The sequence below is a fragment of the Penicillium alfredii genome (genome assembly GCF_028826965.1).
Source record: "Penicillium alfredii strain IBT 34128 chromosome Unknown utg000002l_segment0_segment0, whole genome shotgun sequence".
NCBI lineage: Eukaryota > Fungi > Ascomycota > Eurotiomycetes > Eurotiales > Aspergillaceae > Penicillium > Penicillium alfredii.
Genome location: NW_026622699.1, coordinates 575280 through 590776, shown reverse-complemented (window position 1 = coordinate 590776; position 15497 = coordinate 575280). Strand labels below are relative to the sequence as shown.

The window sequence follows — 15497 nt, the reverse complement described above, 5'->3', positions numbered from 1 at the left end:
CAGATTTCCTATCGCTCCCTGGCCCATGTTAGCCGACAATCAATTAATAATATATTCTCGAGGTGTATGCCGTCGGCGAGATGATGGTTGGTGGGCCATTTTCGAATATACTAGTGGGGGTCAAAAATGCGAGGCCGGGAATATTAGCGAAACTGGTCTTGCTGTTCGCCATAGTTGGGAATAAATACCTACCTCCGGCCGACTCTACAAGCCCAGGTTCAGGCTTTCTGTCCTCCACAACGGTATTGTACACACCCTGCGATATGGCTTCGCTGCCTTATGTGGCGGGTGTCTTGCTTTAATGCGTCGTACCCCCAGCGAAGGACAGGCACCTCTTCGTGGTCCTGGGGATCAACACTCTGTAAATTCTCCAAGCTACGATATGGTCCTAGTCTTTCTATTCGTTTTCTCCCGTTAATATAACCCAATGGTATCATGGGCAACCATCAATGTATGGCGCAAAATGATATTATAGACTTGGTTTTGTCTCAGTAATTCAGAATAAATCAAGTGTATACTGATCATGAATTTCCATTAAATCCTAAGAGACCCAGTTCTTTCTACGAACATATCCCATACGGTCGGCATCTTTCCCTACCATTTTCGCTGCGCACTCGCTTTCGGTGTGAAATTACAAGCACGGATTATATTTAATCGCCTAACTGTGTTGTATGTCACCATTGTTGTCCTCAAGGTAAAGCTTCAATCGTTGTCGGAAGTAGGTAAGATAGCATAGGCAAGTCCCAGTCGAGAAGCGTGCAGAAACCCAATATGTGACGTCCTGTTGAATATTTTGGGCATCCGGAAGAGGGCTAAAGTTGGTCATCCTGGACCTGGTTCTTCCTTCAGTCATCGAATGTCAAGGAAAGCCCATTCTTAGCAATAAACCATTTATTGTTTATTCTGCGAGGTGTTCATCAAAAATAACCAGGCCTATGGCTAATATGGATCTACAGATAGAAATAAGCGGACGAGGCGTTGAACAAATGAATAGGGTGTTTAAACCGTTGGTCTTTGCTACTAGAGTACAAGCGGTGAAGACTTCTCCCACCATCAATCCCCGGATATGTTCTTAAGGTTTGGAACGCTGGTTGGCATCTGGTTATCTTTGTTGCAATGGTTTTCTCAAACGACCAACGCGGATCATGGTTCCAGGGAAGTTGGCTATCGTCCGTTCAGGGTCGGTCATCCCCCACGAATTCTTCTTCGGGGGGTGAACATAGGTCGTTGAACAGCGCTTGGAATTTGCACCGTTCATACAATGAACGATATTATAGGATACACCGGTTGTCCCTGGGTTGAACCTCTGACATATCTGACCACTCCTTTGATGTGCTTGGTGTTTCGAGTTCATTGTCGAGTTCGCACAATTCATCATCCTAATAGACCATTAGCTTTGAGCGAAAGAAACGATGATATCCTGCTCACATCACTCTGATGGTGAGGGAAGGTGGAGTGAAAAACACGCATCTGCCCATCGCGGGAACGACGGACAATAGTGATTTGAAGGAGACCGGGCATAGTCCCAGGTAGTTGGGATGGGAGCTGATAAATGGACAGCGATGGAACTTGGAAGCCAACGGACAGAATAGCAGCATCCACGATGCTAGAATTGCGAGAAAGAGAGATATCTTATGGTTTAAGTAAATTGAAGATTATTTTCGAATTCTCGTCGAATAAATAAATAGACCGTGTTCGAGGTAGTTTGTAATAGCATATCCAATGAGGCTGTTCAAATGGATTGGTGCTTTCCTCACCCAGATTTGAAGTATGGTGACAATTGATGCGACTAAAAAGTTGATGTCGGTCCATTTTCCCGATGAACATACATGGTCATGAAAATGACTCTGGTAGGTGTCATGTTGCAAGAATAAACCTCACGTGGGGTATTTATTGTTGCACTGTAGTTTTCTAGTATAAGCGTGCGCGGCGTTAGTTCCCAATATTGTTCTTATCGCATGCATGAAGCCGCAAAAAAATAGCTCCCATTTTCGCACGACCACGATCGAGAGCACTGGCCTCGACTCCTACCTGAAGATGACACCCCGCAAGAACCTTCGTATCGAATGACCTGTAGAGGACCGCCCCTCTGATGTCTTCGAAATGATGAAGCAGCATTATAAGACAGCCGCTTATTTGGTTTCCAGAATTTTACGAGAGGGAAGCTCGTGGGTTTTATTTCCCTTGCTTGTCTCAATATCTTTGTGGCGACTGGCCGTGTCTATTTTGCCAAACCAACGATACTATCCCGGTCTTGCTCCATTCTTCCGAAATATGGACGCTTCGGTAGGTATCTCATGCGCATGGGACGCTTGTGCTAATACAATTCCCAGGAAATCCTCCGTATCATTGCCGCACTCAACACGCGCGCACTCCGGGCGGAACGCTCTCAAGGAAAACTCGACCACGAGCTGGCCACCACCCACGAAGCACTCAAACAAACCACCGATGAGCTACAGGAGACTGTCCGCTTGGCTGACCTTCTTTATGAAGTCAGCCAGAGAATGGGAGCCGTGGCGGACTATCTGCTGAAAGAGCACAGTATCAAAAAGGGCAGCCAAGACCCCGAGTCGTTCGAAATAATGCTCAATAACGTGGTGAAGAAACTTGAAGTTGAGGAGTCAAGGAATGGTGAGGAGAAAGCTGCCCATACCCCTCACGCCGAGGCCTCGGGGGTCACGGAGCTGGAAAGTTGAGGATATCAATGGAGATAGGAGTCTTGCACACTGTAACTTTGTATCTCGAGGATTAATGCGAATCCTACAACTCGTTTAATTCGGCGAGGATGGTGTGACTCGTGAAGCTTGAATTGGCCTGGCAATTAACCGCGTTGTGATTTCATTTTGCCGCCTCCTTGGAGCTCTGCGAGGTTGGTTGACAGAGATCTAGCCTGAGTGAAGTCTACTTCACAACCAATCTTTCCCCGTAGCAAGCAGTGACAGGCAGTCAATGGGCAATGGTCAACAGTGACCCTTCTTGCTACATCAACGGGGCTAGTTTCGAACTGTGCATGGGTTTCAACTTGCTCCTCGCTTTGGATCATTTCCCCATCATCGGTTGCCCATAGTACGATTGCGTCATTGAATAGTTGTCAGTCTTAGCCAGGTTATACTTCCTTCCTGTCGCTGTGGCATAAATAATCCACTATTTCTGTACCATGGCCTAGGTCGATACTCCTTCACTTTGTCTGCCCTTAACTCAATTGACTTTGCCCCATTTTAGGTGCGTTATTCTGCCACATGAAGCGTAGAATGTGCCTTTTTCGTGCACAGAGTCTCACACGCAAACTCCGGCTTGTTGTGGAAAATCATCGGCCACCTTCCACCAGACCCGCACAGCGCAGCAGGCATGATAGTGTGGATAGTTCTCTTTCCCTTGGGCCTGCTTTCGGGTGGGAACGTGGGCGACTATCTGGTGCGCCGTCACCGGACACAATGTCTGTCGACCATTCTGGTGGCATGGAAGACTGTGGGGAAAACGCAAAGTAAGTCCATTTCACCCACAAAGTAATGATATATAGAACCTTTTCTAACCATTATATCGTACGAAGTGGTCAAATACTGAAGACATCAGACCGCTCCGCGAGTCTCAAGCAACGAGAAGGCTTATTGTTACAGAAATATAAAGGCAAATTCCAGTGATCATGTGAATATTCTAGTTATCTGGAGGGAGTGGGATAGCTAGACAGATCATTCCAGCTCAAAGAACAGGTATTATACAGAAAATATTTTTGCCAGGCGGCCAGATAGCTTTGGACGCAATACATAGCCAGGGGTCCGCGAGACTGCTTCACCTCCGCGAGGCCAAGTTCCATCTCTCTCGCCTAAATTTCGAGCATAGCGTGTGCGGGAATTTCTATTATCAGGTCTGCGGATGTCGTGGACGGAATGCGATACACTGGTCGGCCTGTCGTGTGGAGCAAGCAATTGGCTGTTGTTCTCGCTTGCTGGAGGGTGTGATTGTATTGTATCAAGATACTTTCTTCCCTCAGCGATGTATTTCCCGGCAATCCATTTCGCGGCAATCTCGGCTCGGCTTTTCGCGCATCTGCATTGGTCACACAACATGAACTTGGCCACCATTATCAGGCTTCGTTGTAGCGTAAGCTTGGCCGTGGGCTTGCGCAATTCTTCCAATTGAATGGAAGCAATCGTTCTGGTTTGCAAGGGGACGATTCTGCGGCACAGGTCTCCAATACATTCTGTAATATGTTTTGGATCACCAACCATTTGACCGAAACGTGGCCGCAGATACTCAAGACCCAAATCCATCTCGGTCTCTTTGTGGTGGAAGAGGTATTGTCGGACAAGAACTTATTGTAGCTCAGGTTTGTTGGATGGGGAAATAGCAGCGGGAAGTCTTCGTACAATATAGAGCCAGTGGACAACGGGCATTGCTAGTGGAGAAAACGCTGTGGGGTCTCTTAACTCCTAGGATCCCTTTGCTCCTAGGATATACTACTCCCACACCGAGTGCCAACTGGGACCTCGGCTCCTAGGATATTAGTCTTTTGCCAGGTCATAACCAGAAGACAAGGATCCTAGCTGTAGACATGGATTCGCAGGACATGGGTCTACGTCATTTGGCTTTCGACCAAATTTAGCAAAACACGCACCTGAAGGAGAACTATAACTGAAGCCTGGATCTAGCACAATATCGGCACATTTTTGACCTTCATCAGCTTCGACATATGGTTGGTTAATTTCCTGAAATATTTGCAGTTTTGCTTCAAAATGTCCGAATGGCAATGGGAACATGTACGTTCTCGAGGAGATAGGACTTGTTCCGGGGTTACCAAGCGAGGAACAACGTGCAAACTTCGCGTGCGCCAAGCAAACATTAAGGAAGCTGACCACAGGCTGAGCTGTCTTGCACAAAAAGCATTTGATCTTTCAAGTTTAGAATCAAGTCTCCGTGAAATCATCCCTCTCCTGCTTTGCAAGAGGTGACACCAAGACCAAGCCGACGACGTCAGCCGACAGTGGTACACAGCCACTTGGGCTCTAGAGTCACGAGCTTTTTCTCGGGATCCATCAATCTCCGTGGAAGGGAGCGTTCGTGGCTCGCGAGATAGCCGCATCATTCACGAACACGCAATGGCTCCTCCCTCAGCGAAAGATGGAGGATTCGGTTATATCGACATACTACCGCCTTATGACCTACTACGGCCACCATCATACCATACCGCCAGTCAAGAGATATCAGGCAACAATCTTCGAGAGAAACAGGTGCCTTGGGAGGTCGCACCCACTCATCCGGCCACCTTGGCTGTCGACAACACTAGCAGTGAATCGCACTCTGTTCGAATCCACAGTTTCAGCAAGATACCTACCCTTGAGGATGTGGAGTGCCGTATCTGCCATGGTGAATATCGGGATGAGTCCGTGATTTTACAATGCGAAGACTGCACCAACATTGTTCACTTGGGATGTATGGAGGATTGGCTCGCCAATCGGTCACCGGTGAACCGCGTCTCATGCCCAATATGGTACGTTTTCTTATCCCAATCTCCCTTTCAAACTGTATGAGTTTAAGAGCTAACAAAAACCAGTCGGGGTCAGCAAGCATTTAACACCTTCCATTACACCGGCACCGAAGCGGGTAACTTTCCAGGTTCAGTTTCGAGAGAACGTAATTCAGACCATTTTTCATCCCCTGAGCGCCATCCCCATCCATTGAGGTCCCTCCGAAATCCCTCTGTGGACCGTTCTACCCAAGACCCTTACTCTGGGAGAGAAAGGTCGCAGACTGCCGCTCGCGGGACTCGCTCCGCAGACTCGTCTTCCCAGCAATCCACACTGCGTCGATCAACTCGACGACCACGGTACCCGGATTGGTTTCGGCCGTAGGCAGTCTACTTGGAACTGGTTTACCATTTGATTGGTGGAACTTACTGGCCATTTGAATAGCCATACTTCAATACTGCAAAGGCCCTTCTCGGACTAGTGTAAATAGTTGATGAATATAGTTTCGATGTTACAGTATCTACCAAATCTTCGTTTGGTGCAAAATGAACGATCTATTGAGTTATTACGAGTCTTCAGTTCTGCTAACCGGCACGCTATTCCTGTCGCTGCCATTGGAATGCATCGTTAAATGTGAATTAGACTTTTTATCGTCAAAAGCAACTCTTCAGCATATTGTAACCACCTTCACTTTCATTATCATAACCTAGTCTTTTTGTCTCGTTGCTAATATGATGTCCTCTAGCTGCTCCGTTGGAACATACCTGTTTACCTTGTAACAAAAACCACCATCCGCAAATTTAAATTGTGCCCGTTACCTACGTCCCACAAGTTCCTTTACCCGCGTTTAAATGCGAGATAACTAGGCACGGAAAAATCATTGAGCAGTCACTTATGCCATTAAGAGGCAAATTGCCAAGTCGTCCGGAACAGGTCACCTGCAGTTTAATGATGGCCCATAATGCAGTCATGCTGGCCCGGCTAAAATATCGCTAGCAAAATGCCGCACTCGGAAACTAGAGGGCCAAATCTAAGGTATATATCAATCAATAATCTAGGGATTTCCGCGCTAGTTTCCCTGCACCCGATGCGTCATGGATCCTAATCTGCCATTACCCAATCGCCCGCAAACCGTGTTCTTTACCAGGAAGCTGGGACGGGGCCCTCCGGGAAGCACATCTGATCCATCGCCGTGTCATGACTCCCGGGCTCAAGCATCGACCGTTCTATCCGCGAGAGACTCTCCATCTCCGACTAGGACAGAAAATCGACACCAGCAGCCAAAAGTTCGTCAAGTGACAAGTGATCCGTGGCTCACGTACGAGGGGGTCATGGAGATTTATCAGGGGCGACACATTGTTCTCGCACGCCACCGAAGCGACAAGGCGAAGCTCGTCAATATTCAACAGCTTGAGCAGACTTCGGCGACCAAGACCGTGGCGGATACCATAAATCATCTCTCTCACCGCAGCTTCCCCCGTCTGTTGGAATGTTACCAGCAGGGAGATCATGCCTTTTTAGTATGGGAGCCAGTAGAGCTCTCGGTGAGTCAGATATTGGCGTCCCGATGCTCCATCACAGAGAGTGAGCTTGTCGCAATCATCTCGGCAGTAAGGGCTTCTTTTTCCTAACACATTTTAATTCGTCGACAGGCAAAGGGCCGTCAGCTGTTCGAGGATAAGCCAGAGCTGATATCTTGTAGGTGCTGGGCGGGATCCGACATTTACGCGATCGCGGAAGGGCGCTGGCCACTCTGGATGCTGACAAGATATTGCTCACGGACTTGGGCGAGGTTAAAATTGGTACGTGGCACAGCAGAGACGTTGGCTGAGCCCTTCAGTTGCTGCAGATACTAACGCCCGGGCCATCTTTCAGCGGGGGTGGAGCATTGTCAAATCAGTGCGTCGGAGATGAACGCTGCGACCCTGAAGCTAGTCGCATTGGCCGAAATTGTCCGGAGACTGTTGAAGAAAAATGGCCCTTGTTATGTATGGGGCTCTGAGGCCAAGAGCCTGCCGCAGAAGTTAACGACTCTGACAACCGATTCGATAGACGAGTTTTTGCGGGTACGTCCGTCCCGTGGCACTTCTTTGGGACCATTACTGACCAAGCAGGGCGGGATTTTTACTGCGCCGGGCGCGGAAGGCGAGTTGAGGATGCTGGTAAATGTGGCCAACAAGACTGCTCGGCACAAATACGAGTTCAAAGCACCCGGATAAGCCTTGCAGGAATGAGCGAAGCGGGACGATGGTTCCCATTACTCATCCTCTAGACGATCGAACCAAGGTGCTAAATACCCAATATCCTCTGCTTGTAGACGGCTTCTCTCGATTGGTTTTTGTTTTATTAGCTGTAGGTCTAGTAGGAGGCGTCTAATAAAGCGATATACCTAGTTCTTCGAAACGCGTAGCGACGCGTCGTCCGTAGCGTTCCGTTTTAAAATCTGATTTACGCAGTCCTCAATTATACTAATTGTAGGCGAAACTTGTAGAGAATCAAGATGTCGAATCCAGCGAATAACTACTTTTTCTTGCGAATCGTCAAGTGCTTTGTTAGTGGGAGCAGTGGCTGTTCTTGGTAGACGACCATGAATTCTAGCGCGAAGTCGATGATAGGGAACGTCGAATTCGCGCGCCAGCGACGCGATTTTTGGTTTTTGATCGCGTTTTGCTGCTTCGCAGGCCTGATTAAGGCGATTTTCGATATTTTCGTCGAATTTTGGCATACTGAGTATATAATGAAGAAGATGAATAAAGAGAAAAATTTGCGTATCGGTGAGAATTTGCGTATCGGTGTGGAGGACCAACAGCTGAAATGCTGTGGGTCCGACTCGAGGGGACGGCTACTGTCATTTTACCCAATTTGGTTGGCCGAAAAGGAAGAAAGTAAAACACTTGTGTGAGGTAGTGAAGATAGTGTCTTGGTAGCCTGTGTATGAGTTGGATCCCAGGTCACGTGATATAGATTGATCTGCAGGAGTGGCTGCCTATTACGCAGACACTACGCTTGGTAGCAGGGAGATGAGCTCCTGCGACTACAAATAGCTGGATCCTCTCATAGAGATCAATATTATCACACTTGTACCTCAATCCAGGGTTCAACTGAATGCGAGGGGTCTGGGAAAATAACTTCCACACTCATCAACCTGCCTGGGTATTCACTTGAGAGGGGCACTGTCGCGAGATGGGCGCGGCAAGCTTATTGCGACGGTCATTTTGATGCTGTGCTGCAACGAGTATAGGCTGATCTCAACCTCGAACAGGTCACGAAGGATGTCTGGAACGTAACATGATTTCATGGGAATTTCCAATGGAATCACGTGCTACATTCTATCGAAAGTCGGGCCAGGATATCTTCCGATCACCTCTAATCCAAACGCATTTTTTGTAATTTAGAACTTCAGCATCTGAATAGTCCCACTCAGGGACCGTCGTGAATCTGGACCGCCTACATAAGCAAACACTTCCACGTGATAAAATGATGTTTGTCACGATTGTTTCCGGATTATCTATTCATCCTGATAGTCTTGCTCGGCGCGTCACTAACTTACATGGGCCTGAGCGCGATCCCCCTCCCTTTCACCTGCTCATCTTAACAATCGGGCCGTCCCATTTTACACCTAAGTGATGGCTGAGGCTTCCGACAATTCTCCTGACTACAAAGCGCTTTGGAGACAAGCAGAACAAGACCGGGAGAGGGCAGACCAGCAGCGGGAAAGAGCAGACCAGGAGCGGAAAAGGGCAGAGGAAGAGCTGGACAAAGCCCGGAGAGACACACAACTGACAACCTTTGCTGAATTCATTAGGGGCTGTCACATTCGTCTCTCGCGGCCGATTCGCGTGCAAACGAATCCGGACTTGTCTACCCAAGGGTCTTTGACCAGTCCCGAGGGTCGTTCTTGCCCGACGCATCTGCGCTTTTGGACCGATTTCCACACACTCCAACACGACGTGTACACGAAGGTGTTTCGCTTATTGGAGCCCGCCCAAGGGCCCTCACCGCGCCTTTTCAGCCCACTCCTGGCGTTAGAAAACCTGGGCCGGCAACTTCACCTGCACCTTCTGGCTAGTGAAGCCGACCTGCAGACCTACGCTCGTTTCGCCGTCGAGGATCAGGTGCACCAGATTCTCGATGCTCTCAAATCTATCCCAGGATCGTCCGATTATTTCCCGCTCGATGGGAACTTCTGGTTCGATAATCATTCCAACACCTTGAGCGAGCGCCTCGAGGCTCGTTCGTCGCGGCGCGGCGGGAAACCGACCCGGTCTAACACAGATCAATTTTGCGTGCACCGGACCGTGGATGGCAGAAACGATCTTTTGACAATCGTGGAATACAAGCCGCCACACAAGTTGTCGCCTGAACAGTTACGTGCCGGTCTCCGAGATATGAATGTGTGGGAAGACGTGGTGCAGCAAACGACCATGCCCACCGACCGGGAGGAAAAATTGCAGTACGTCGCCAAGCTGAGAGTCGCCATAATGGGAACTCAAGTCCATGATAGCATGATCAAGGATGGAGTCGCGTATGCTTGCATGACGACCGGGCTTGGTCAAGTGTTCTTCCATGTTCCGGAGAGCGACCCCGAGACTCTACTATATTTTCTGGCGGAGCCGAATCTCGATGTTGAATCGATGGGCCAGGCGGACTGGAGACGAGAGCCGGTGACGGCCGTTGGCCGCATGCTCGCGTTATGTCTGATGAGTTTGACGGCGCCGGTGCGGAGCCAAGCATGGCGCAACGGCGCGGTGGGCAACGTGCACACGTGGACCGCCGACGTCCAACAGCCCGCCGCGCGTGGCCCAGCGCTCCGCTCCCGCACCAGTTGCCAAGATGGACTGACGTCGCCACCCTTGTCCGATGATTCCGACCCAGACAGCCCTCCAGATCAGGGTCAGAAGCGCCGCAGGAGCCAGCTCCTGTCTTCTCCCCCACGCCGGGCGCGGCGGCTAGCTCGAGGACGAAAAGATCCGCCCAGTCAGCCCCCCAGAAACAGCAGGACGAAATGGAACCGATTGATTACTGCACGCAGAGCTGTCTTCTCGGTCTGCGAGACCGAGGCGAGTTAGATCTCGGGTGCCCCAACTATGAGCGGCACCGCTGCTCCAAGCCCACCCATCGACACCTGATCGACCGGTCCGATCTCGCCAGCTTGTTGAAGGTGCAGTTGGATGCGAGTCTCGATCACTACATTACTCCCTGTGGGGATCTAGATTCCGGTGGAGCCCCTCTGCGGGTGAGTCTGATGCCCTACGGATACACCTTCATCGGCAAAGGCACCCCGGACGAGCTGAGGGACCAAACGCGCCGGGAAGCGGAAGCTTATCAGGTGCTTCACTCGTGCCAGGGCTCGGCTGTACCGGTCTGTTTGGGCACTATTGATCTGCTGCAAACCTACTTTGTACATCCCGGAATTTGTGTCACAAACATGCTCCTCCTATCGTGGGCCGGCGAACCGGCCCGTCCCTCGCAGAGTGGAGTATTGGAATCTACCAAACGAGCCAAACGCGCGATCGCCCGATGCGGAATACGACATCATGCCTTTTCGCAACCGGCCAACATGCTATGGAATTCCGGCTTGGGTCGCGTTCAACTCATCAACTTTCACTCGGCGACGTGGTCTCCCCGCAACCTTCTGCCATTGTCACATCAGAGCTCACGAAAACGTTCAGCACGGGTGGAAGAGCCCGGACCGAAGCGACTTCGCATCAGGTGAAGCGCCTCCTCTGCGGACAATAGCATAACCTTCCTCGTATAAGTGGGTGAGTCATGGCATCCGTGGCTTTAAAGATCGTGACGTGCCGTCCACAGCTGCATGCGCTGGCTCTTTGGAGTATTAAGCCTCTTCCTGGGAGCCCATGGTATCCTCCTGCGAGTAGATGGCGGGTCCGGGGAATGGACCTGGTTTCGTGACAATAACCGCGGCTGGTGAGTAAAATGTTCGTTGGTGTTACGTGCACCCTACTCGAAAATTGGCGGATACACGTACGAGTAGAAATTCTCAGTCATTCAGAAACCAACTACCACCTATTGAAGGACGGTTATGGGTGATTAATGCTAACGTTCTACGCGCTGTCCCGTCACGGATAATGTATCCACTACAATACACTGATTGTTGAATTCCGATCAACTTCGATGACACCAATAATTATAATCCAGAACACGATTAGTGAGCTCATGCGCATTCTGTGCGAAAAGGATTCTTTTGATCGACCGGTGCTGCTCAGTACGGGGCAGAAAGCCACTAATAAGAAGACTGAACAGCACACTCATACATTCTGAATCTTGTGTGCGTTGAAAGCAGTCCTTGAGGTGCATATCCTATGCGTGTCTCGAGTACCTGGCTGTATGTACACACCCTGGTCAAAAGTCTGTTCCCACCCCACTTTTCGGCAACCCCCATCAAATAACTATATAGCCGTCCCCTAAGGTGTGGGTCTGACTATAGGGGACGGCTATATTGTAGTGGGGGATCAGCTGACATGATTGAGTGCCTGGATAACGCGGCCATAACTTCTGTATGATGGATTTGGCTTCGCGCCATCAGTCAGAATGATCAACTACCCCTCATCTCTCAGTTCAAGAAGAAGCATTTGTTTATTCAGTTCGGTTCCATGATTTAGTGCGCATGACAGATTGTCTTCGTGAGCCCTCCCTGATATCTTCCATGCTGTCAATTACGTGACATGGTGGTGTTTGGTCGCTCTCTCTCGTCCAGTCTGCATGACAGACCGCCATCGCGCTTCTCCCACTTCAATATCTACTTTGCATAGTACTACTACACCATTTTTTATAGGAATTACTTCTAATAAAAAATTCATAAATAAGCGAGATATCCACACAATTAAATTTTCGCTTAATATTTAGTATAAAACCCCCTAGCCTTCCGTACTGCCTTCAAACGTCTCCCTATACTCAATGCCAACCCATCAATTTTATACTAGGGAATTGCCTCCCAAGATTCTACTAGACAGTCTTTGAAATACTACCAATCACCCTCGCTATTTACTATATCAATAAGCTCTAGATGAAGCCGAAAAAGTATCACTTTTAACCATCACTATACCGGTTCAATCGGGTTTAAATCCGGTGAGTGTACGGGCCAATCTTCGGCCTAAATTCTATAAGTTTCAAACCACTCTTATGTTAACCCTGCACTATAGATTTTTGCGTTATCTTGCTAGAACACTTTACCGGGGGTATAAGAGGGTACTAAACCTTTTTCGAGTGCTAAAATATAGGATCTTATAGTAAAACCACAACCCAAAGCCAAATCCTCGTCACAATCTATAATAACCAAAGGTATATAGCCTCTAAGCCAGATTCTAGCCTAAACTATTTATGAAATATCTTTGATATATACTTTAGTATTTATAAGATCCTTCCGGTAGGTCTCGGATATAAAACGAAAGCAATATTACTAACCAACATTCGCTGTTCGTTGTACTAAACATTTATCCGAGAAAATCTACAAAGAAAAGTCTTCACAGCGCCATTTACGAGCAAATTTAAGTCGTTTCTAAGCAAGGGGCTTCGAAATTGGTATTTTCTTTTTTAAGAGCCGTTTTATAAGTCCAAAGCGTTTTAGAATTCGTCGAATTGTTGACCAAGATAGATTCTCAACCACTAATGCCCTAAGCTATTTATAAGTCCAAAAAAGATATCGACGAGCTTTAATAACAAGGTAGGTATATGATCGAGCGCTTAGCAAAGTAGGACGAACGGTTGGAGAGAGGGAATCGAAGGTTTGGTGTTCGTTGAAGCGTTTAAGTGTCTTGAAGATTGTCCTGCGGCTACAGGAAAAATCATTAGCCAATTTTGTCTACGAGATACTGATTTTGTAGGCATAGTATATTGCTGATCTTTGGATAAGGTTTAATTCAGCCCCTTGCCGTTGATTTGGTCGAAATTCTATCCAAAATGGAATAATAGGGGGGTTGTAAGAGGGGGAAAAATAGTGGGTTGGTTGTTGGGGTGATTTCGAAAAGTGGGGTGGGAACAGACTTTTGACCCCCGATGTATTCCATATAGTGTCGATAGGATCGCTTGGATGACGAACAGCGATAATGTAGTCGGCTACGTCGTTGTAATCGATCTCAAGGGACGGACTATCTATTTCCTCGACTGTATTATTAGGGTAAGCATCGTACATACACAAAGCACAAAACGAAGGCCACATACACCAAGTGCACACTAGATAGACGATATGATCATGTATCTTTGAAGCCAAATCGTGGTCAAGTATAACTGGCATTGCTGAGGAAGCTTGGCCTATAATGAAAACCGGGTGCGAATGTTTTTAAACAGAAACCGTGACGTCCGGCGGAAGCATGAAGGGCAGGGGCCTTTTATATGTTGCGTAGATTGTATCGCGTATAGAGGGTTCTCCAAATCCTAATATTGGTGGGATGCTCTAGAAAACAATCGAGATCCTAGGATGGGCGGTAATGAGATGTTTTGATCGGACAATAAGCAGGAAATCAAGACGATTTCACGCGGTAAAGAAGCTCCGAAAATGATCCGACAGTGTTAGTATTTCTTCCCCAACGCGGAACCCTGACGGCTTGCTAGGAAATGCGCAGAGTATTCAACTACGAACACTGGGACTAAAGATCTAAGGTCGAAATATGGCTCTCCAATCTCAAGTGGAAGTCTCAGATGATCCGTGGTAATAGAATCCCCCGTCGATCCCCGTTGAAAATTTAGCCGAGTACTAGACTCAACAAAAAGTCGTGGGAGGCTTTGAAATCGCGCAACAACCCACGAGGTGTATAGTTGTCATATCGTGCATGGAGGGCCCTCCAAATTGCATCATTTGTAGGATGCTCCAGGAAAAGAGTGAGCTCCAAACATGCCTCATATGATGATACATTACTATGCTCGCCTGCATCGAAATGCCAAATAATCAGGGCCAATTTATAGAGCGTCTCATCATCGAGAAATTCCACAAGCTCATTTGCCTTCGTGGATAGGATCTCGTAATGGATAAAAGTGCGATAGTGAGCCCCGGTCCTTTGTAACTCCTCGCAAGTTTTCAGAACCGAAAAAGCGCATTTGCTGATATTTTCGCGTGAGAAAATTCTCAAATCGTAGTTTGGAGTAGTTCTTGAAGCCAGCAAGAATCTCAACGTTTTTGTCGCCGGGGATTTGCAAATATCGCGCGGTAAAGGGGCCCTGTATAAGTTAGAAAAAGAAACGGATAGCAGGTAGACCTTCTACTGACCATATCTGCACGTTAACAGCAGATTCCTTGCAAATTCAAAATAAATTTTAGGCTCTGTCTGAGACTCCATTGAGGGATGTATACTCCTATTTATGTTATTGTCAAGTTATTAGAATTTTTGTTCTGAAACCAGTCATGGCCTACATTCCGCAAGCCCCGCTACTCAACACCGCTCTTCCACGGTGCATGAGTCCTCGTGTAGGCTGACCGTGCTTGCCATCCGATTCGGATCATTACCACACTATATCCCCATCGCCGAGACTTATAACATCCGGACTACTTATTTTCTCTTCCTTTCGGCGGCTCAGCTGTTGATACACAATTCATTTTTGTCTCGGAGTCGCCATTGATCCTTTGGTTCAAAAGTACAGGACAACATTATGTACAATATTTGGCTATTAAGAGAAAGGGGCAGCTATGTTGAACCAATAGAAACATGTGCTTTTGAAGTGATTCATCTAAATTGTTCTGATTTAAAAAGTAAATCTATGAATCCAGTGTCTAGAGCTGCAGTCAATCGGTGTAGCCCAACGTACCTCGCTCTAATCTTCAAGCCAATTACTTCAATACCACGATGTCGGTCTATAGCTCGTTGCTTGTACCGGAAGGTCGCTAACTCTGTGTGGTATCGCATGTATTGACAACAATTTTGATGGCAAAATTCCGAGTGAATATGCTGTCTGTCCTCCATCGAGGCTGCTGGTGTTGTAAAAGGAGCTACAGCATCTCCACGCACAATTTGATGGTTACCTAAGACCGATACTAATAACCATAAAAGGTTTTCAAAGAGCGACATGAACAGGTAAAAG

At 48.0% G+C, this 15497-nt stretch overlaps 4 protein-coding genes across 4 annotated transcripts; all 4 read left to right on the top strand.

The window, feature by feature from the left end:
• Positions 1 to 2274: 2274 nt before the first annotated feature.
• Positions 2275 to 2696, top strand: NUU61_001409 (uncharacterized protein; the record flags this gene model as incomplete). The annotated part of the gene is made up of 2 exons (XM_056651991.1): positions 2275 to 2286; positions 2334 to 2696. 2 exons carry the CDS (start codon positions 2275 to 2277, stop codon positions 2694 to 2696), a joined length of 375 nt encoding a protein of 124 aa, XP_056515258.1.
• A 2400-nt stretch (positions 2697 to 5096) lies between these two features.
• Positions 5097 to 5849, top strand: NUU61_001408 (RING finger protein; the record flags this gene model as incomplete). The annotated part of the gene is made up of 2 exons (XM_056651990.1): positions 5097 to 5488; positions 5552 to 5849. The coding sequence occupies 2 exons, from the start codon at positions 5097 to 5099 to the stop codon at positions 5847 to 5849; spliced, it is 690 nt and encodes a 229-aa protein (XP_056515257.1).
• Positions 5850 to 6796: 947 nt separating this feature from the next.
• On the top strand, positions 6797 to 7684 carry NUU61_001407 (uncharacterized protein; the record flags this gene model as incomplete). Its single annotated transcript, XM_056651989.1, has 4 exons — positions 6797 to 7009; positions 7168 to 7267; positions 7341 to 7531; positions 7580 to 7684. The coding sequence occupies 4 exons, from the start codon at positions 6797 to 6799 to the stop codon at positions 7682 to 7684; spliced, it is 609 nt and encodes a 202-aa protein (XP_056515256.1).
• A 1407-nt stretch (positions 7685 to 9091) lies between these two features.
• On the top strand, positions 9092 to 11181 carry NUU61_001406 (uncharacterized protein; the record flags this gene model as incomplete). Its single annotated transcript, XM_056651988.1, has 2 exons — positions 9092 to 10289; positions 10358 to 11181. 2 exons carry the CDS (start codon positions 9092 to 9094, stop codon positions 11179 to 11181), a joined length of 2022 nt encoding a protein of 673 aa, XP_056515255.1.
• Between the last annotated feature and the right edge of the window lie 4316 nt (positions 11182 to 15497).